Raw genomic sequence first — 19,538 nt, forward strand, 5'->3', positions numbered from 1 at the left:
TTAGGTGAAAAAAACAAAAAATTTTATTTCTCAATCAAATGAATGAAGTAACAACGATAACAAATATTCAAATTTAACTGGGTTAAAATTTATATCATATATACAAACACGTTAATTAATATTCGTAATTAATATTATACCCTCCTATATTATATTATTATTATTATTATTATTATTAACTTACTTTCAATTATCCTACATAGTATTAACCATTATTAAACTTATAGTTATTCACCTCTATGTTAATTACCATGCACCTACACAGTTCCCTCGATCACTTTAGAATGTTTGGACGACTACCAATGATGATTATTTTACCATCATCTAGACTGGCTAAGATATGAGTGTTACCCATTGTTACGCACGTCGTTATCACTGGGATGTGAAATGGAATTTCCGTTAAAACTTGGAACCTGCAAAATGCAAATTAAATAATCCCCAATGGCCACTATTACCCTGCACTGCACTTTACTCGTATGAAAATGGCCAAAAGCAACTCGCGAGTCATCAGAGTTTCGCCGTAGTTGACCGTTTTATTGGCGTAGCTATACTGGGCCTGTTCACTCCCTTAAAATAGGTCTTGTGTTAATTCGCGGTTACGCTGTTACCGTCGTCTGCTATTGTGTATGCTAGAACTTCCTCGATTTGTGTTTGTAGTCAGAACAGAGTAGCTGGTAATGTTGTAATGTTTTAAAAGGTATTTGAAGCAGGTATAATATGGATTTAAGTAAGCTTATCGAAGCAATAAAACTAGATACGTTTAAAACAAAGCTCGGTAATTTAGCTATAGCGCGAGCAGCTTGCATCGTGACGCGCGTAATCAAGTGGGCTATGGTTAAACCAAGGAGCATGCATAAATGTCTGAACTATTTTCAGTCGGGAGTTTGCAAGTCCATCAGTCACTAGTAAACTAAATAGTTATTGGCGAAACTTTGATGTCCGCGTTTTTTAACACAGGCTCTATGGCCATTGTCATACTTTCCCTCTCATCCACATTTGACTATACTACTCCGTAAGAAAACCATTACCTCAGTACGTCGAAGATGGTCACAACTCCTTCCACACTACCAGTTACTAAATAATCTCCCGTTATTTGTATATCCGTTAAGCTATTAGTTACGCTTCTTTGGGTTAAATGTTTCCCGTTAATAGAGTATAGATGAAGACAGTGATCTCCCCCCTTTCGTCGTAAAATCAAAGATACCATTAAAAGTTTCCCCACGCAACTAAATAAATTGCTACCATTTACCTTAGACTTGTCCTTTTGTTTACAAAACACGCACAGATAACCCAAAGGCGAAAGAGAGAGCAACGAAACTTCTTGGTTTCCTGGATTACTACTGGGAGGACTTAAAGTCCTGGTGAAATGGCCATCACGAACGGTATGAATGTTTATTGATCCATCCTACGGACACGCGTTCGTAAATAACCTACCTCAAAACGCAACCCCCCTCCCCCCTTTTATTACTTAAATAACCATACCTTTGAACCGGAAACAGCCATATCCAAATCCATCGCTAGCCCAACTGAGGTCACCTCGCTGTCGTGTCCGTACAAAGTTTGCAATGGTTTGTTCCATAAAATTAGGCCTGAACTGGTCTACAATCAAATGCCAAGTACTCTCTTTACAATAAATATACCATTAAGCCAGCCATTCAACGACTTAATTACCGCTTTTAACTGCCACACCATGCAAGTTGTATCTCGCGACCCTGACATTACGTGTTTACCACCAGCGTCCAAACTCAAGCACGTTACTATGTCTACGCAAAAATTAACGTTACAATTACACTTGGCCCCTCCCTATATTCTTTAATTACCTTGATGCTTAATTATTATGGCAACATTTTTACTCTTGACTAGACTGAACGCTCGTATGCTACAATCCCAATGCCCTCCGCTAATTAATAACTTCGCGTCCAATGAAATAGCAAACAACTTATGCGTCACCTCAACACTGGGGTGGAATGGACCCGCGATTCTTCTCGTACTTCTGTAAACATCGCGTCATTACGATATAATCCAATTTAACCCTACAAGAACCCATTCACCTACTTGTTGTTAGCGAGTGATGGGTCCTTATCAAACGTGTAATAAAAAGGTATTGTCTTGGCCTTATCGTAAGGCAACCAACTATGCACCCCTAAAACGCCGTTTTGACAGACTGTGATCAAAGATTCCGTCGTCGTTGTTTGACGGAATGTTTTCGCTTGATTTTTCGGTAAAGATATGAAAGCTATCGGTGTCGTTGTAGGATAGGCCTGCGTCATTTAAAAAAAAAAAAACCTTAATTGCGACTGCCAAATTAAACTATGATTTACATTTACCTCTACGAAAAATGTTCGCAAATTCTGCAGAAACAGGAATAAACTAGGCGGTTTAGTGTCATTTTTGCTCATGCGCACCATGGCTTCCTCAAAAGCCATTCGGCGAGGGTGAGGTTCCTGAACGGTAAATAAACATTACAAATAACACCAATTGCGCGATAAAACCGACTTTCTAAGCTATCTATCTTCCCTCGTGCTTCTAAGGATGCGCTGCGCATTCTTACCTTACTACTTATACTTAACCTTACCTTTAAAAGTTGACACGGAGTTTGACCAAAATGGTTAATCATCCCTTCAGTCGCGGCTCTTTCAACTGGATCTTGAATCGCGTCCAAGTCAACGGCTCCTTTACAATACCATCAATTACAATGATATCTTCACATAGTCTCTTCACCATGCACACTTACCTTCGTACGACACGTAATAGAAAACATTAAGGGACTCAACAGCCGCGGGTCCTTTCTGCTTGTACCCAAATATAAGATCAATCCATTCGTGCAAATGAGAAGAAACATACTCCGATTCCTAAACAGAAGCGTTTAAATACGGCCTAATGTTCAACCAATATCCACTTATCATTTTCATTTACCAAAGCTTTCCTGTGTTTAAATATAAAATCCTCGCAACTCGACGCCCACGGTGGTAACTTTACGTTATCAACTTTTTCCTTCGTACCTTGTAGCCGACCCAAGTCAAAACCTTTCGGGTCCAAAGCGTATTATAAACCACTTTCATAGACTTATCCTTCGCGAACTTACCATTCGCGTTTGTCAGAAATTCCGGCAAGTAGAAAAATTCCGGTATTAGTTCTTTGCAATCATTAGGGTTTTCCATTAACATTCTCCACGTAGCTTCTAGCGAATGAAATTGCCTATCCGCCACGTCAAACCTTTTTTTTTAAATTGTTAAACACTTTCATTCGCAACTACTTTCGTAAACCTCCGCGATATTACGTCCTTACCGTCCCCCTTGAAGCTCAATATGCAGTGATGTGAATGGTTCAACCCTGACCAAGTAATGCAATACTCCCGCCGAATTGGAATAATGCGTCCCATAATGAAATTTCTCTACCACTCCCGTAATGTCTACGAAATTATCGTATTTCGTTTTAACTTCTTGAACATTTTTCGGATTGACTATCGCGATTGGTTTAGACAAGTCCCGATACACGGCAGGATTATCGAGATCCAGTTCTTCGGAGACGTAATCCGCCAATATCCACGGAAACTAAATCGTTTAAACTCGATCACTTAACTATCAGAGAGTCGTTTCCCAATGGTTTAAAACCAAGCTTAATTAACTTACAACTGGATATTGACTCAGATCGTTGTAAGTTCGTCCCGCTATTGTATTCAACACCATTAGATATTCAAAATTGGACATTTCACGATGCATCCATTTATTGGTAACACCGGACGCTTTTAGAAGCTCGGCGGGTGAACGAATACCGTAAGAATAATACAGGTTCGGGGGTCTTTGACTAATTATTCGACTGTAGATTTTATTCCTTGTCTGAGTGATACGTTAAATTAATTACTACTTATTTTTAAATACCTTCTTAAAATACCTTTGTGGTAAAATTAAGGAAAAAGTTCGTTTGATCAACTAAAAAAAATTCCAGGGCTGAACGTCGTAGGTTATAACGTCTCAAATGAATTTCTCTTAAATTGGCCAATGGGCATTTGAAATCGTGTCGGTCGCCTATACGGTTATACTTCATTCATTAACTACACTTATTTAAAGTTAAAGCTCCGGTTAGTTAAAATCATTTAAGCAACTACCTTCTTCTTTCAAAGGCGATAGGTCAAGGAAATAAATATCACTCGTGGTCACTTCAAACCTTCCCTTGACCACGGACAATAGGGTAACTAATTCGCAATCGTCCGATATCACCGTTTTCTCTTTTTCAGTCTCGTTAAGGCCTTCAATTCTAAAATCAACCACACAAGGCTAACTTTACCAAACTATTCAGACATTTACTACCAACGAGATGAACTACATTTCATATAAAATTATATTTTTGTATCGTTATTCATTCCGATATTTAACCGCTATCACCTCGTTCTTCGTTATAACGACAATGTATCGAATAATAATAATAGCTACCACCAATATATACAATTGTATACCCCACATTCTCGCCATCGAATCAATATAAATACAAAATAGTCGCCGAGCTTACACTAAGAAGTGCCATCACAAAAAAGAGATCTCTAGATAAGCCAGGTTACCTCCCCATCATTGTCCACAAGACACCTCATATACTCTTCGATTCAAAGTCTAACAATAGCGTCAGGAAAACTACCTGTGATTTATGACTTCAAAAATATAAAAGTAGCCCTCCCCCCACACACCTTCGATCTTTCACTTGAGGAGGTCCGCGATTTGTCACGCTTAATACGAAAAGAAGTTTGAGTGACAACCATTAAATCCGGCGTCAACGCTATAATGGAACCATTACCTCCAGCCCCACCTCTCTCTCTTAGAGGGGCTTTCTCTTTATTACCATACACACAAGCTACATTGTGCTTATATTACGTTATAACTTATGAAATTATGTTTGTACTATTATACACAATTTAATCATCTTAAGAAGGCGCGGTACCTTAGCAATAAGTAAGGCAAGTCCGCCATTTGCGCGTGTAGGCATATAGCTACCACAAGCCATGGTGGCGCCCTTTCATGCAAAAAACTTAAAAAGTACTTACTCGGAAGCCGAAACCTGGAGATCTTCCTCCGCTAACGAATCTTCTTGTTGCTGAGCGACTCTAGCGACAGGCGGAGGCAAATGACTCAAATTTAGGGCCTGAACTCCAGAACCGGTGCCTTGATTATCTCGCAAACGACTGGCGTGATTGTGTACGTCGAAATTTAAATTGAACGTCATTTTCAGTCTCATTCTGGAGCTATTCTCGTGATTCGACAGTTTCCAATGTTGCACCAAGGGAGTATTAGATTCCCACGGACCGCGCGGTCCGTACAGATACAACTTTAACATTCTCCAACGTCTCCGGACGAAGATATTTTGATGCTTCTGAGAAGTGAGCGTAGCCTGATAACGCGTTATTTCTTCCGTCACTTTGGCATGAAAAACGTCCATTACACTAGACTGAAATCTCAGTTTGCTCTCTCCGATTTCCCGGTTCCTCTTGTGAGAAGCAATCATGGAAACTTCGTAACACTGATTCCAAAAACCGTTCATTTGCTCTTTTTGCTCGTCAACTCTCAAGCAAGTGTACTTTCTTTGCAGAGGTAAAATCTGCATTACAAAATAATACTAAAAGTTAAGTTACGTCGCAGGCACGTCACGAAGGTGACGCGGGCTACTTTCAAGAAACTAACAATCCACAATATGGCCTATGCTATCTTTAGAACATTTAAAATGACGTTTCATCCAATTACGTACCGTTTTCTCCGTAAAATTCTTCCATTCTGAACTGAGAGCATAGTGTTGAAATTCTTCAAAAAAGGCGGGTCCCGAAGCGGAGGCCAGAGGAAGTCCAGGTAAATGTTTCTGAAGATGCAACGGAGGGGACAACTTCTCGAGTAGGGCTCGAACAACGGGTATAAGAAAGGAATAATGTTCTTGATCTCCGCTTTCTATCGCTTTGTTTAAAATGTTATCCAAGGTGGCTAATAAATGACAAGCTTCTTCCAAGCTGGAAAATGGTCTCGTTTGAACTAACGCGTGAAGTTTCGCCGTAGCCATCGCGCAGAGTTCGAGGTTTTCCGTGGCGCTACAAACCAGGACGACCCCGAGACCCATCTCGGCCATTTCAGCCCAACCGTCTTGTCCCGGAGAATACTCGAACACCAATAAGACGTCGAGCAACCCCAGAACCGACTCTAAAAGCTACCATACTTTTGTTTAAAAAACTAAATCCCCTCTCACTACAAATTTATAAGTCATCATTACCTTTTCACTAAGCCGCCTATTATCGTCAACATTTTCTAAAACCACAAAGTCATAGACTAGCTTCATTAACTCAATTGCATTTTCCGTATGGACGGCGTTCGCCTGACCTAAAACCAATTTGAAGTATATAATACTTCTCTTCGAGAGAAGTGTACCACAAAGTGGTGTAATTGCAACATATGATTCATCCTTCTTCTATTATCCCCTTCTGATAATACAGGTATACCATGACAGGAGTCAGTTACTCCCCTTGAAGTACCAATCCACCCACCCTGCTTTTCAAACATTCTTAAATTTTCTTGTCATCAAAGGGACAAGGCGCGAACGTTTCCTGAAAATCACCGTTTTCTCGCTAACAGCCGCCCCCCCCTCTCTCTCTCTCTCTCTCTCTCTCTCTCTCTCTCTCTCTCTCTCTCTCTCTCTCTCTCTCTCTCTCTCTTAGATATAGTGTGTTACCACGAACTATGTAGTGACGTCACATGCTCTTATCTCTTACCTTATTTTCAGGCGACCATATTGGCAGTCGCGAGACGTCGTCAGCTTGGGCAATACAAATTCGGGACCCAATATTGACGTCATAGTTTTTCCCCCCTAGCTTCGTGGTAGCACACTATACGCGAATATCGTAACGCGAACTGAACACCGTTTCTGAGAAAAAGTTTACCGCAGGCCTAATCGTTTCAAGCTGAGAGTACACTTACCTATGACAGCCAACCCCCTGAGGAAACCCCGTACCTCCCATCAACCCTATAATTTATCAAAATGACATCGATAAGGGAAGGTACTTACCGGCTTCTTGCAAATCGACAAGACAGGCTTGAAGCGCTTTCTCCAAAATAATCCTTTTGATTTCAAGATGAGATATATACAACTCATTGCTTAAAGCTAATAAATTGATGTAGGCGAATATCATCCCTCTCTCTTGCCAGGCGCTTTTCCCGGACCCTTCGATTCCTTTCCACATAAGTAGGTAAGTAATTTCGGCAACTATACCGCACAATTCCTTTTCTTGATGCGTCACGGAATTATTATTGCGACTTTTGGCCTCGTTTTGAGCCGCGGCGGTTCCTTCCGTTATAAGACGATCCAATTCCGCCATAGAAACGCCAGAAAGCGAGACGCAACTCTTCCTATTATCATTGTTACCGGCGGTACTCAAATCTTCCGTACTTGAACTTAAACTCGCTGATCGGGACCTAAACCAGACCCGTTAATTACGATACAGCGGTCAGGTGTCCATTGTGCACACAATGCATTCGACTACAATACAGCCGTCACGTGTACATTTTGCGCACAATACATTCGACTATAATACAGCCGTCACGTGTCCATTGTACACAGAATACATTCGACTAAAATGCAGCCGTCACGTGACCATTGTGCGCAGAATACATTGGACTAAAATACATATCAGTCACGTGTCCATTGTGCGCACAATACATTCGACTACAATACAGCCGTCACGTGACCATTGTGCGCAGAATACATTCGACTACAATACAGCCGTCACGTGACCACTGTACGCAGAATACATTCGACTACAATACAGCCGTCACGTGACCACTGTACGCAGAATACATTCGACTACAATACAGCCGCCACGTGACCATCGCGCGCAGAATACATTGGACTACAATACAGCCGTCACGTGTCCATTGTGCGCAGAATAGATTCGACTACAATACAGCAGTCACGTCTCCATGGTGTACATACGAATACAATAGACGCGTACACGTATCAATTGTACGACTGCAATACAACATAAACGCGATAATCCTATAACACGACCACGCGTCCACTACTGCCTATACGCGTGATAAGTATCTTCAAGTCATACACATCATCAGCTTAACCTTTTGTCGAGATGAAAGCGCGTCTTAAAAGCCGCGACTTCACCGGAAACTTTAAGCGTACCATTCAAGCTATAAATAACAACAACTTACCTTCCTAAAAGTTGCGGAAAATCAAAGTCAAATATATGTTCTTTAAGTTGCATTAGAAATTGAGGGGTACGAGGTGGTAACGGCGAGTTTGAAGAGTCTTCGAGAGATCTTAAAGATGAGGAGGAACGTCTTGAAAGTCTCCTCGGTGTTGATCTGTTAAAAACTGGCGATTCTGTAAGGGGGAAAAGCATCGTCAAGTTACTCGTTTCCCCAGTAATTACTAATTACAATGTCGAGGTACTTACCAGATTTCGATATATCCTGCGCATCAACATCCAAAGTTTCATGCTGCGATAAATCAATCAAATCCAGGGATGGTAATGGCGTAATCGGTATTTGTTTACCACCGCTTATGGCTTGCTTTACCAGCATACTAAGAACGCACTCTTGCCACCCAATTTGTTTAGTAATTAGAGACAATGAATTCGGTTTCTGTTCTAGTCTGCTCATCAACTAAAAACCACCCCAGAGTTATAATTAGTAATTACCCCTATGGGAATAATCTTACGAATATAAATACCTTTTTTGAAGTTTCCAACTTGATTTCTACATCCATATGCTTAATAAAGTGCAATATGGATAACAACCCTTGATAGGCGAATACAGTTTCGGTCATTAACGTTTGTTCCGTTAATAACATAATCATTTCCATCGAAACTTGACCTGGCGAAAGGAACGTTAAAAGACAAGAAAAACCTAAATCGTGAAGACGTAATCTTGTTTTGGATTTCTCGTAAACTCTGTCGCTTTTAAGTAAAAGATTAATTATCTGGAAAAATTAAATTAATTTAAATAGATTTTAAATCTAAACCGATTCTTGGACACCGCGATGACGCGAAACTTACTTTGAGCACCTTGACTTTGAGCAGAGTCGAATAGTTTGTATTGAATAGTAAACAATATAGAAGTTCGCCCGCTCCGGGTTCGTACGACAAAAGGTATAATTGGTCCTTCGCTTGTTGGCTTTCCAAAAGACTGTAAAGCGTTTCGATCATCTCAAACACCAACTGTTCTTCCTTGACGCTGATTACGTAATTAAGAACTGCGGATATTTCCTGGACATTAACGTCCCGTGACAAGTAGTATTTGACTAGACCAATCAATGAAATCCGTATCGTTTTGATGTCTTCCGAGTTAGCGACATCGCAGGAACTACGATGAAATTCAAGGTAATATGCGGCGGGGATTAGGGAACGGTACGGAAACCTTACCTGTAAAAAGTCTGAATTGTATCGAGAAAAAACTGCGGTCCGTATTTCCTCCTGAAGAATTTCCGGTCATCTTTGATGATGGTCGATAAGTATTGTATGTGACCAATTCGAACTGGAAAGTTTCCTTTACTCCATATTCGAAAATCGAAAAGTATAAATTGATACACGGCTTTCAGGAGATCGGCGGCGTTATCGCAACCGGAAACTCCTTCGACAAGTAGTTGGGTAGCCATCAAGACATTAACGTCGATTAAATTGTTAGGGACCTTTTGTAAAAGAGCGCCTATCGTATCTAATCCATTTTGTCTTAAAATTTGTTCTTGGTTGCTGACATTCCCTTGAATGGCGTGTAAAAGTAGAAGCAGAAAACCGGCGACTTGGTTCTGCTCGAGTTTCCATTCTTGGAAACAAAAGTTATCATCAAAATTGATCTACTTTTTCTTATAAGTAATTAATCATTCCTGAGAAAATTTACCGATTCTACCTGAATAAGAACTGCAGGGCAAAACCACCCACTCCTCGTTTAATTGTTCTTCCGACATTTGGGCCGTTAACGGCGGTTTTTGAGGTGATAAGCCACTAAAATCCGAAGACACTGGATTGGCATTTTTACCCGCGTTTTCGAGGAGTGGGTAAAGTGATGGGATACCTCCGATGCAATTTAAAACTTCCTTAAAATTAATCATATGCACCGTTAGCTAATACTATTAACTCGACTAATCGATACATAGATGACAACTTTACTTTGATATTTAGAGTTACGCAATGGTTTCCCGTAACTTGACCATCGTAAATGTGTAAAGGAGCTAAATCGATGCACGTTTCCCCATAAAACGCCTTAAACAATGTTAAATTTATTTTAAAAGGCGCTTTTTCGCTGTTACCGAAACGTTACACAACAAGTTTTTAAAGCAAAATTATATTTTGGTAGCATATCTTCGCGTAACATTTAAGTTTCGTATCCTTTTACATCCATAGTCCCAATTACCATATTATATATGTTATATTTGTAATGAAGTTAAATATGATTCAAAACCACATTTCAGCAAACATTTTCAATTTATAATACGCGTTTTTGTTAAAAAAAATTGGAATTTATCGGCCTACTGAATTCTAATTTCTTATACATAGAAAATCATAGCAGTTTCCGTGCTCAAGACGTACGATTACAATGAAGTACTTACGGGTCCAGGGTGCACACAATATGTGCGTCGATACATTCGACTACAATAGTGTGTTCAACTGTCCATTGTGCGCAGAATACATTCAACTACAAGTGTGTTCACGTATCCATTTTGCGTATAATACATTCAACTATAATAGTGTGTTCACGTATCCATTGTGCGCAGAATACATTCAACTATAATAGTGTGTTCACGTATCCATTGTGCGTATAATACATTCAACTACAATAGTGTGTTCACGTATCCATTGTGCGCAGAATACATTCAACTACAATAGTGTGTTCACGTATCCATTGTGCAAAAAATTCGACTACAAAGCGCTACAATAGACCGTTCACGTGTCAATGTGCACACAATACATTCGACTACAATACAGCGGCCACGTGTCTATTGTACATATGACTACAATTGAGCGTACACGCGTCAATTGTACGACTGCACGAGAACATATAAGCGCAATAAACCTATATCACGTCCACGCGTGCAATGCTGCGTATACGCGCGATAAGTATCATCAGCTTAGCTTTTTGCCGCGCGTTCAATACATACAATACGAAACTGAATATGCGAACGAATACGCGTCCTAATGGCCGCGATTTTACCGTAAAAGCGTATTATTCAAAATCGCCACTTACCTTGGCATCCCAATGGAAGATTAGTTTATTTGTAAAGTCAATGAATTCGGGGGACTCTTCGGAGCTCAAAATCGTTGTACAATTTGGTCCAGCTTCATAAATAGCTTTTAACTGATTAGGTAGAAAAACTTCGTGGGCTAGTGATAAGGATCCAATTTGACCATTCAAACAATTCGGAACCCCCCAAACATTATCTTGAGACCCAATAGGGCAACTTTGCACCGCGGGGTCGGGTTCCCCGGCGCTAAATGCCCCTCGAAAGGCGTGCGGTAGAGTTTTGGATCCCAAAGCGAATAGACGGTCCTTATCAATGAAGGTTGATAATTGACCAATGGCTGCGTCGCTAAAACTACTAATAAAACCGCTTCTCTCGCCTGGATCACTGACATCACTATGTCTTCTACCGGATAAACTCATTATTTGACCTCCAACACCAACTCGACAATAAACAAATGGCTGTAAATGAACACCAAGTCAATTTGACTCGGATTCAGAACTTCCCTTAACAATTACCTCCGTCATGACAGGGAATTTAAGCTGGGCGACTAGTTTTTGCCGACCATCTATGTACACTGTAACAGAGCTTTGCGTAAAAGGCCTCCTGGCTGGGCTGTGACATATTGCTACTGAATGCTACCCAAAAATCCCCGAAAAATTATAAATCCCAAACACAAATTAAATTTCAAAAACTCACCCATTTTTCATCATCAAGTGGATTGTCAACTACAGCAGTCGCGTAGAATTCTCTCTTTAAAGCCACGGCGATGACCAAATGATGCTCTTCAGTGAAAAAGGCTTCAAATCCGCCTCCGCTGCTATTCAAAAAACTGTACAATTGTCTCCGTTGTCTCTCGCCTTCCTCAGACTGCGTTGGCTGCTTATTTAATCTCAACCAGGCATGGAACCCGAATGCGGTTCCGGGCCATTTACGAATACTATGAAGTCCAACCCCGTCAAATTTCTCTCTTAAATCAAAAAAATGCGTCGCACCCAGCCAGCCCTGATTCTTAGTCATTGTTGACAGTATATGGATTACTTGCACGGTATACGCAAACTAAACATAATTAAAATTAACAGCAATAATTAAGTCCTAACTGGCAATCGAACCATGGATTAACTAACGCTAGGGATTGTTCACTAACTGGGTTTCCCATGTAATTCTATCGCCAACTACATGTTCCGAATTATTCCTTGATTCCCCTCTTCATTCCCCCAATTTATTGGACCAAAAATGATGTAGATATAGCGCCATCTCTCGGCAAAATAAATAGTTTTGCCCAATTTAGGTAGTATTTCAATTTTGACGTCATAGACCACGTGATATTTGGTCCAATTTTCTTATAACTTCCTGTTAGGGATAGTAGCTGCTGCTAGGGGGCGTTTGGAACATGCATGTGTTATCTTTCTGGGGGAACGAACTATCCCTAGGTTAGTTAATCCATGATCGAACTAACTAACTTGTTTCCCTTCTTTATCTAATCTAAGAAGTCGAAAAAGTTGTTTTAAATCTGTTGGTTGGATGGAATGACTCCCCAAAACTTCCAAAAGCCTGAAAAGCTTGCCTTTAATTAATTACAAAAAGGGTTAATTAAACTTAAACTAACTCGTTATTTTATTTTAATTAATTAATTAATTTATTAACTTAACTTACCTAACGTTCTACCACCAAGATAAGTATATTTCTCTAAAATTCTAATGATAGTCCTAATAGCTCCGTATTGGCAACATATAATTCGACTATATAAATCTGCTTCACACATTGTTAAAATTTTCTCGACTATATAAAGTTGAAGATCAATGCACGGTATATCTAACAATAATGTTAAAAGCGTATTAACTAGCTGCCCATTACGGATGGAATGACGCTCGTCCTCTAAACTCTCCGACGCCTAAGATTAAACGCAATTACGTCATCGTATCAACAATATCAAGTAGTTAACTCTAAAAACCTTAATTACCAAATGGAATATTCCATCTATAAGTTTTTGGCTCGGCATTCCCACTGATTTCAAGACTTTGTCTAAAGTTTCAAAACCAAGCACCGATAAAAAGTGTCTCTGGAAACGTACGTGTTAAATTTATTCGTTTCGTAATTAATTAACTTTTAATTCGTATTAATTACTTTTGGCCATATTCCTTTGCCAATAAAAGAAGTGATTGTATCTACAACCGCGATAGTTAGATCTTGTTTATTTTCAAGATCATTTTGATCTACTTTTTTGATTTGATCAACTAAGAAATTAAGATAATCATTTTCTTGCATGATTTTGCGAACAGAAATTTCTTCGTGGTAATTTAACATGTCTCGGAGTCCCCCTATTTAAATTTACCGAGGTTACAAAGTGCAATTTTTTTCCAACGAATTTATTTCAGAAGAGGTCTGATCACTGCAATATTACGCGACCCGCGTCGCGAATACGGCAACATTAAGCGACCCGGCGCCGCCAATACGGCAACATTAAGCGACCCGGCGCCGCCAATACGGCAAAAATACGCGACCCGGCGCCGCCAATATGGCAAAAATACGCGACCCGGCGTAGCGAATACGGCAACAATACGCGACCCGGCGTAGCGAATACGGCAACAATACGAGACCCGGCGCCGCGAATACGGCAACAATACGCGACCCGGCGCCGCGAATACGGCAAAAATAGGAGCCCCGGCGCCGCGAATACGGCAAAAATACGCGACCCGGCGCCGCGAATACAGTAAAAATACGCGCTCCACGAGGCAAATACAGCAATAATATGATTGAAGTCAAGCAAAGTGATCAGCCCCTGATCTTACTCAAAGATTCTTACCCAACATAACAATTATGGTTGAAATATTATTTACAAAATTTTCACTATTACACAATGCCAATAAATGACCAAAATATGTCTCTACAATGGTCCTGACATCAACTTGTCGCTGATAAAATAAATTACACTTTCTAAGTGAAATTCTAATTTAACCTACAACCTTATTAAAGCCCATACTTGGTCAACTTGACCCCTTACGCATCCAACTGAAAATGTAATACATTTTAAGGCTAGCACTTTCAACTCCAGGCCTGATTTTCGTTCTAACACCAGTGAAAATAAGACTTCTAATGTCGCCGGCGTTATGGCTGATAACGCATTATGCTAATGAGTTTCAAAGCTAATTATTAATAAGGAATTAATAAGGGCAGAAAAGTTTTGGGGTTTATACTTGAGCTCCTGAAATTATAGCTCCATATACGTGAAGTAGATGTGTTTGTACTTTATTTGGTAAGTGGCTTGGTATATAATGTAAGGTGTCTGAATTAAGTACGAATTATATTATTTAATTAATTACTAATAATTAATTATATGTTAATTAATGGAAGAAAATGTACCATAGAAGAATGGCACTACTTCAACATGCAAAACAGCTGGAGTAAATTGGAAGAGAGATCGATTCACGGGTTTTCTAATTAGTAATTAACAAATATAATTATTTCTCATGTTTTTTTGGTAAAATTAAAGTAAATGTTGTGGTAACATAACATTATGAATTAAAAGAACGGCTTTTCTCTAAATATAAAAGGAATTAAATATTTAAAAATAAATAAATGATATTTTATTACAAAATAATTAGCATTTAATTAGTCTTAAAAATAATCAAGGACTACTGCGCCATTCGCCATTGGTTTAGTGGCGTCTGCTATCCAGAACCCCTTATCCCTATAGGAGTAACATAAAAACGTGGACTACTGCGCCATCCGCCATTGGTTAAGTGGCGTCTGCTACCCAGAACCTCTTATCCCTATAGGAGTAACAGGATTGGTTGCAATCTCACAGGCTGAGACCGGGGCTGGAAATAATTAACATTTCTTATAGGACAAGCATGGATAAAGAATGCGCGTGAGGAAATTTGTTTTCACCCTACAGGATAGGCAACTCCCTATCTCGGACGGCAGCTTATTCTGTATATATTCTGTAACAACATCCACTGTCAGCACGTGTAAAGCTAAGTCTCTATGTAACCTAGCTTTGACGTGCTGTCAAGAGGCAGAAAACTTGAGGATCTTCAGGATTTAAAATATAATTTAAAATAATAGCTCGAGTGCACGGACCTCTAGGCCTTAGTTTCAAATACGTGCAGTAGGCTGTATACAATTTCACACCTATTTGAAACTAAGGCCTAGAGCTCCGTGCACTCGAGCTAAAAAACTCGCGGATATTTTAAATCCTGAAGATCCTGAAGTTTTTCGTCTCTTGACAACACGTGCAAAGCTACGTTACATAGAGACCTAGGTTTGCGCGTGCTGACAACTGATGTTGTAATAGAGTAGTATATACAGAATAAGCTGTCGTTCGAGATAGGGAGTTGCCGATCCTATAGTGTTAAAACAAATCTCGGACGACAGCTTATTCTGTATATACTCTGTAACAACATCGATTGTCAGTACGCGTAAAGCAAAGTCTCTATGTAACCTAGCTTTGACGTGCTGTCAAGAGACAGAAAACTTCAGGATCTTCAGGATTTAAAATATCCGCGTGCTTTTTAGCTCGAGTGCATGGACCTCTAGGCCTTAGTTTCAAATACGTGTAGTAGGCTGTATACAATTTCACACCTATTTGAAAATAAGGCCTAGAGGTCCGTGCACTCGAGCTAATAAACTCGCGGATATTTTAAATCCTGAAGATCCTGAAGTTTTTTGTCTCTTGACAGCACGTCAAAGCTAGGTTACATAGAGACTTAGCTTTACGCGTACTGACAATCGATGTTGTTACAGAGTATATACAGAATAAGCTGTCGTCCGAGATTTGTTTTAACACTATAGGATCGGCAACTCCCTATCTCGAACGACAGCTTATTCTGTATATACTACTCTATTACAACCGATGTTGTAATAGAGTATATACAGAATAAGCTGTCGTTCGAGATAGGGAGTTGCCGATCCTATAGCGTGAAAACAAATTTCCTCACGCGCATTCTTTATCCATGGGACAAGCCTCCAGTGGACCCCCCCCCCCATGACAGTTAAATTTATAGCTAATTGTTCACCGTGTCGCATTTTAATAGTCAACCTAGCAAAACTTTGGAAAACGTTATTGGTCAAACTCAAAATGTCCAGTGATCCCCTTAGTCTGTTATAGAAACTCTGGGACATTTTAAGATTTTATTGGACAGTGTCCTGTGCTTATTTTTCGTAACTGGACACGTGTCCTATAAGAAATTTTTCTTATTTCCAGCCCTAGTGGCGAGCCGTTTTTGATTTGGCCATAGACCACTCCATTCGCGGACGCTGAGCGTGATCGAGTGGGCTTAAATTTAGCAGACGCCACTAAACTATAGGGTAATGGCAGCCCTCTGCCTTCGACTGTATTAAACTCTATGGGGAAATAACATGGGGTGCCATTAGTCTATAATCCCAGGGCCCAATAGTCAAGTTTTTAAGACTAATTAAATACTAATTATTTTTGTAATAAGAGATCATTTATTTCTTTTAATATTTAATTCCTTTTATATTTAGAAAAAAAAAACAAGCAGTTCTTTTCAGGTATAATGTTATGTTAGCTGTGAACGTTTCCGTTAAATCAATTTTGTACTAACTTGGCCAACCAAGCCCTCCATGTAGAATATGGATCATATAAAATTTCCAGGAAGTAAAATACATATTTTAAAAGTGCAATTTTATGTTCAACATGTTTGCAAGTTGATTCAGTTATTTCTAAAAGCTATTAGTTTAAAATGTATAATAACGTTAAATATGTTGGGTTTAACGTTTTAGCATTGAAAGCTTATAGAAAATAAATTACTTCGGCAATGAAAGAAGAAGCCACTTCCATTATGTAATTTACAATTTCACATGATGACACAAAGGGAATATTGTCCAAATTTCTATTAAAATATTATGTGCCATGATCTTAACATGTTTAGAATAAAATAAAATAAATAAAAAAATAATCAATCAATCATACCTGCATATTACACATAATGCTTTCATTAGAGTTTCAATTTGTTGTAAGGTTTCAATGTCAATGTTTTGACCTTTGGAGATCGCGTTTTTGAGAAATTTATCACATTCTTCCAAGAGATTTTCTGGCAATGTAAAAAGATGTGGTCCTTCGTTGGGACTGTCAAATTTAATTAACAAGTTTTGGTCAATAAATTGGGTCATCTGTTTTTACATAAGAGTTAACTGTCAAACATACACTTCTCCACAGTTTTTATACTCTTCATCCAAACAATTATCATTTCTATTTACGATTCCTTCCAGATACAATATAAATAAAACTGGATCGGACTGTAAAATCATGTCAAAATAATTAAATGACAGATTAAGGTGGTAGTTCTGTGTAAGCACAGCGGGTCCGCCTTTTTTTCTCCAATGGCCAAGGCTTAGTTATTTTTATATTTTAAAGTGAGACGGACGTTGTATAAAATTAATTGGAACTGCAAGAGCCTAAATACCTTCTCTTGAAATCTTTTCCAGACATTTTCTTCCATTTTCGATGAACACTATACAATATTATCCATTTTTTGTCTAGATGTAGTCTGTAGCGGTAGTCCGAAATTGTCTTCCCCCGACCTCCACCACTCCCACTCACTAGCGCAAAATACTGTTATTGTATAAGTCTGTGTGTCTGTACATGACCGTCTTAGATCTATTCATAGCCTACTAAATCACTAGGCTCGGCTCTCTCAGTTTCGAATACAATATTTCAATTTTGGAGAGTGTAGTTTTAAAGAGCGAAAATTCTACTTTCCGGCCATGTATAATAAAGACGTTTATCAAAATTTATGTTGGATACACTTTTCAAACCCCATTCACAAATCACAACATTTTAACTCTCTACACATTCGTTATAAGGGCCTTTCAGATTCCTTTGGCTATGTCCCTATTGTAAATACTAAAATCCTTTTTCAAAGAACGGACTTTCAAATATACCATAATTAAATGCTTCCTAAAATTCTATCCCAATTTTTTTATAATGTCAATCTAGCTTATTATTTTTAAACGTCACTTATTTCTATGCAAAATGTTTTCGATTGGGCTGACCTTGCCAAGAACAAGTTATTGGCCGGTGAAAAACACCTTAGATAATTTTCCAGCAGATCGTGATGTAATAATTTTCGGAGTACCGGCTCTATAGAAAAATAAGGGTTGGTAGGTAGCATAGCTTTCCGTTAAGCCCTTGAGTGGTTATACCAATTCCAGGACTCTTACCACGTACTTTTTCTGGCTAACCGACCCCGTCCCTCTTATCAGTTCCATCGAATTCCCTTGGAATTTGGCTATATAAGTAAATCAAACTACATAGCAAGCAGTCATTGATAGGGTAGGTTATAGCAACGATTAGGAAGGAAAGGAGATTATAAAGCTGCGAAAAATTACGTTTTAATATTTTACATTTCCGACGGAAAATTAACTTAGAGTTGATTAGAAAAAACTTAAAAATATAAACCGTATCTTAAATAACTTCCTTCCGTTAAATTCCTTATAAATACTTAACGCGCAAGTAATTGAAATCAGTTTTCTTGTCTAACTACTCATAAACATGTTTCTCAAAACTTTGGCGATTTTCTTAATTTCTGCGGTGTTATATGTTGTGTTTTCACCATCAGTTGGTAAGTTAAGTTGCGTTCATTTTGGATTATCATTCCTTGACAACCAACTAAGCTTCGCGAAAGTAAGCTAAAATTCATCGAACGCTCATTTTAATAAAAGACGGAGGTGCCATAGGACTATCTTCCATGATAAGTAACCAAACCAGACACAGCGCTTCAGAATACACGCGTTATGGTCGGTTTTGCGGGGTTGGAGGTTCTGGAAGACCAGTTGACGCCATTGATAGGTAATTCTGTTACACATAATTTGTAATAACATCTCAAGGTACTTAAGTACTTGTCTCATAGATGTTGTCTAACCCACGACAACTGTTACGGAAGAATAGATAAGTCTTGCGGAATTTCGCACGCCATTCTGGTCAGCTACGAATGGGAAGTCGATGGCAGAAACCGACTTGTTTGCAGTAAATAATTCATTTCTATACATTAATACCGTTACCGTAATGGGTTTATTTTGCGTACGGTTTTGACATTGAAAACATTGACTGATAATTTTAGATTCAACGTCAAACGACAGATGTAAACAGTCAGTTTGCCGATGCGACGTGGATATGGTGATCTGCTTCAAGAGAAACGAAAGATCTTTTGATAAACGACATCTGAGATATCTTCCAGTTGTTACAGGCAGTGGTTCAAAATAAAGTTTTATATTTGTAAAAATGCGCCTAGAGTTCTTCCCTACATATATGTATTTAATATAGACCTAACGCAAAAGATGAAAGGGTGAATACAGGGTTCAAA

The 19,538-nt window shown here is 39.0% G+C and overlaps 2 protein-coding genes across 2 annotated transcripts; one reads left to right on the forward strand and one right to left on the reverse strand.

The window, feature by feature from the left end:
* On the reverse strand, nucleotides 1–17,796 carry LOC149654126 (neurobeachin-like protein 1). Its single transcript, XM_089845519.1, has 43 exons — nucleotides 17,640–17,796; nucleotides 17,381–17,472; nucleotides 17,147–17,302; nucleotides 16,985–17,066; nucleotides 16,779–16,903; nucleotides 14,575–14,648; nucleotides 14,409–14,497; nucleotides 14,195–14,341; nucleotides 14,018–14,126; nucleotides 13,339–13,532; nucleotides 13,175–13,273; nucleotides 12,868–13,105; nucleotides 12,675–12,778; nucleotides 11,911–12,270; nucleotides 11,730–11,849; nucleotides 11,217–11,672; nucleotides 10,142–10,234; nucleotides 9,873–10,068; nucleotides 9,398–9,797; nucleotides 9,032–9,338; nucleotides 8,707–8,955; nucleotides 8,432–8,639; nucleotides 8,187–8,358; nucleotides 7,033–7,439; nucleotides 6,244–6,350; nucleotides 5,734–6,180; nucleotides 5,036–5,586; nucleotides 4,109–4,257; nucleotides 3,895–4,028; nucleotides 3,633–3,839; nucleotides 3,289–3,554; nucleotides 3,086–3,216; nucleotides 2,917–3,026; nucleotides 2,735–2,852; nucleotides 2,576–2,673; nucleotides 2,328–2,444; nucleotides 2,056–2,261; nucleotides 1,821–1,993; nucleotides 1,672–1,763; nucleotides 1,483–1,599; nucleotides 1,250–1,405; nucleotides 1,029–1,180; nucleotides 1–413 (listed from the first exon to the last, which is right to left on the reverse strand). The coding sequence occupies exons 1-43, from the start codon at nucleotides 17,673–17,675 to the stop codon at nucleotides 275–277; spliced, it is 7,983 nt and encodes a 2,660-aa protein (XP_089701645.1). The 5' UTR covers nucleotides 17,676–17,796; the 3' UTR covers nucleotides 1–274.
* A 685-nt stretch (nucleotides 17,797–18,481) lies between these two features.
* LOC149654127 (phospholipase A2 SSD387-like) lies at nucleotides 18,482–19,451 on the forward strand. Its single transcript, XM_089845520.1, has 4 exons — nucleotides 18,482–18,797; nucleotides 18,898–19,024; nucleotides 19,086–19,201; nucleotides 19,296–19,451. Exons 1-4 carry the CDS (start codon nucleotides 18,728–18,730, stop codon nucleotides 19,436–19,438), a joined length of 456 nt encoding a protein of 151 aa, XP_089701646.1. The 5' UTR covers nucleotides 18,482–18,727; the 3' UTR covers nucleotides 19,439–19,451.
* Nucleotides 19,452–19,538: the final 87 nt, after the last annotated feature.

The sequence above is a fragment of the Phalangium opilio genome, unplaced genomic scaffold, assembly GCF_054372755.1.
Source record: "Phalangium opilio isolate 3A_F unplaced genomic scaffold, DU_Popi_V2 ptg000079l_1, whole genome shotgun sequence".
NCBI classification, from domain to species: domain Eukaryota; kingdom Metazoa; phylum Arthropoda; class Arachnida; order Opiliones; family Phalangiidae; genus Phalangium; species Phalangium opilio.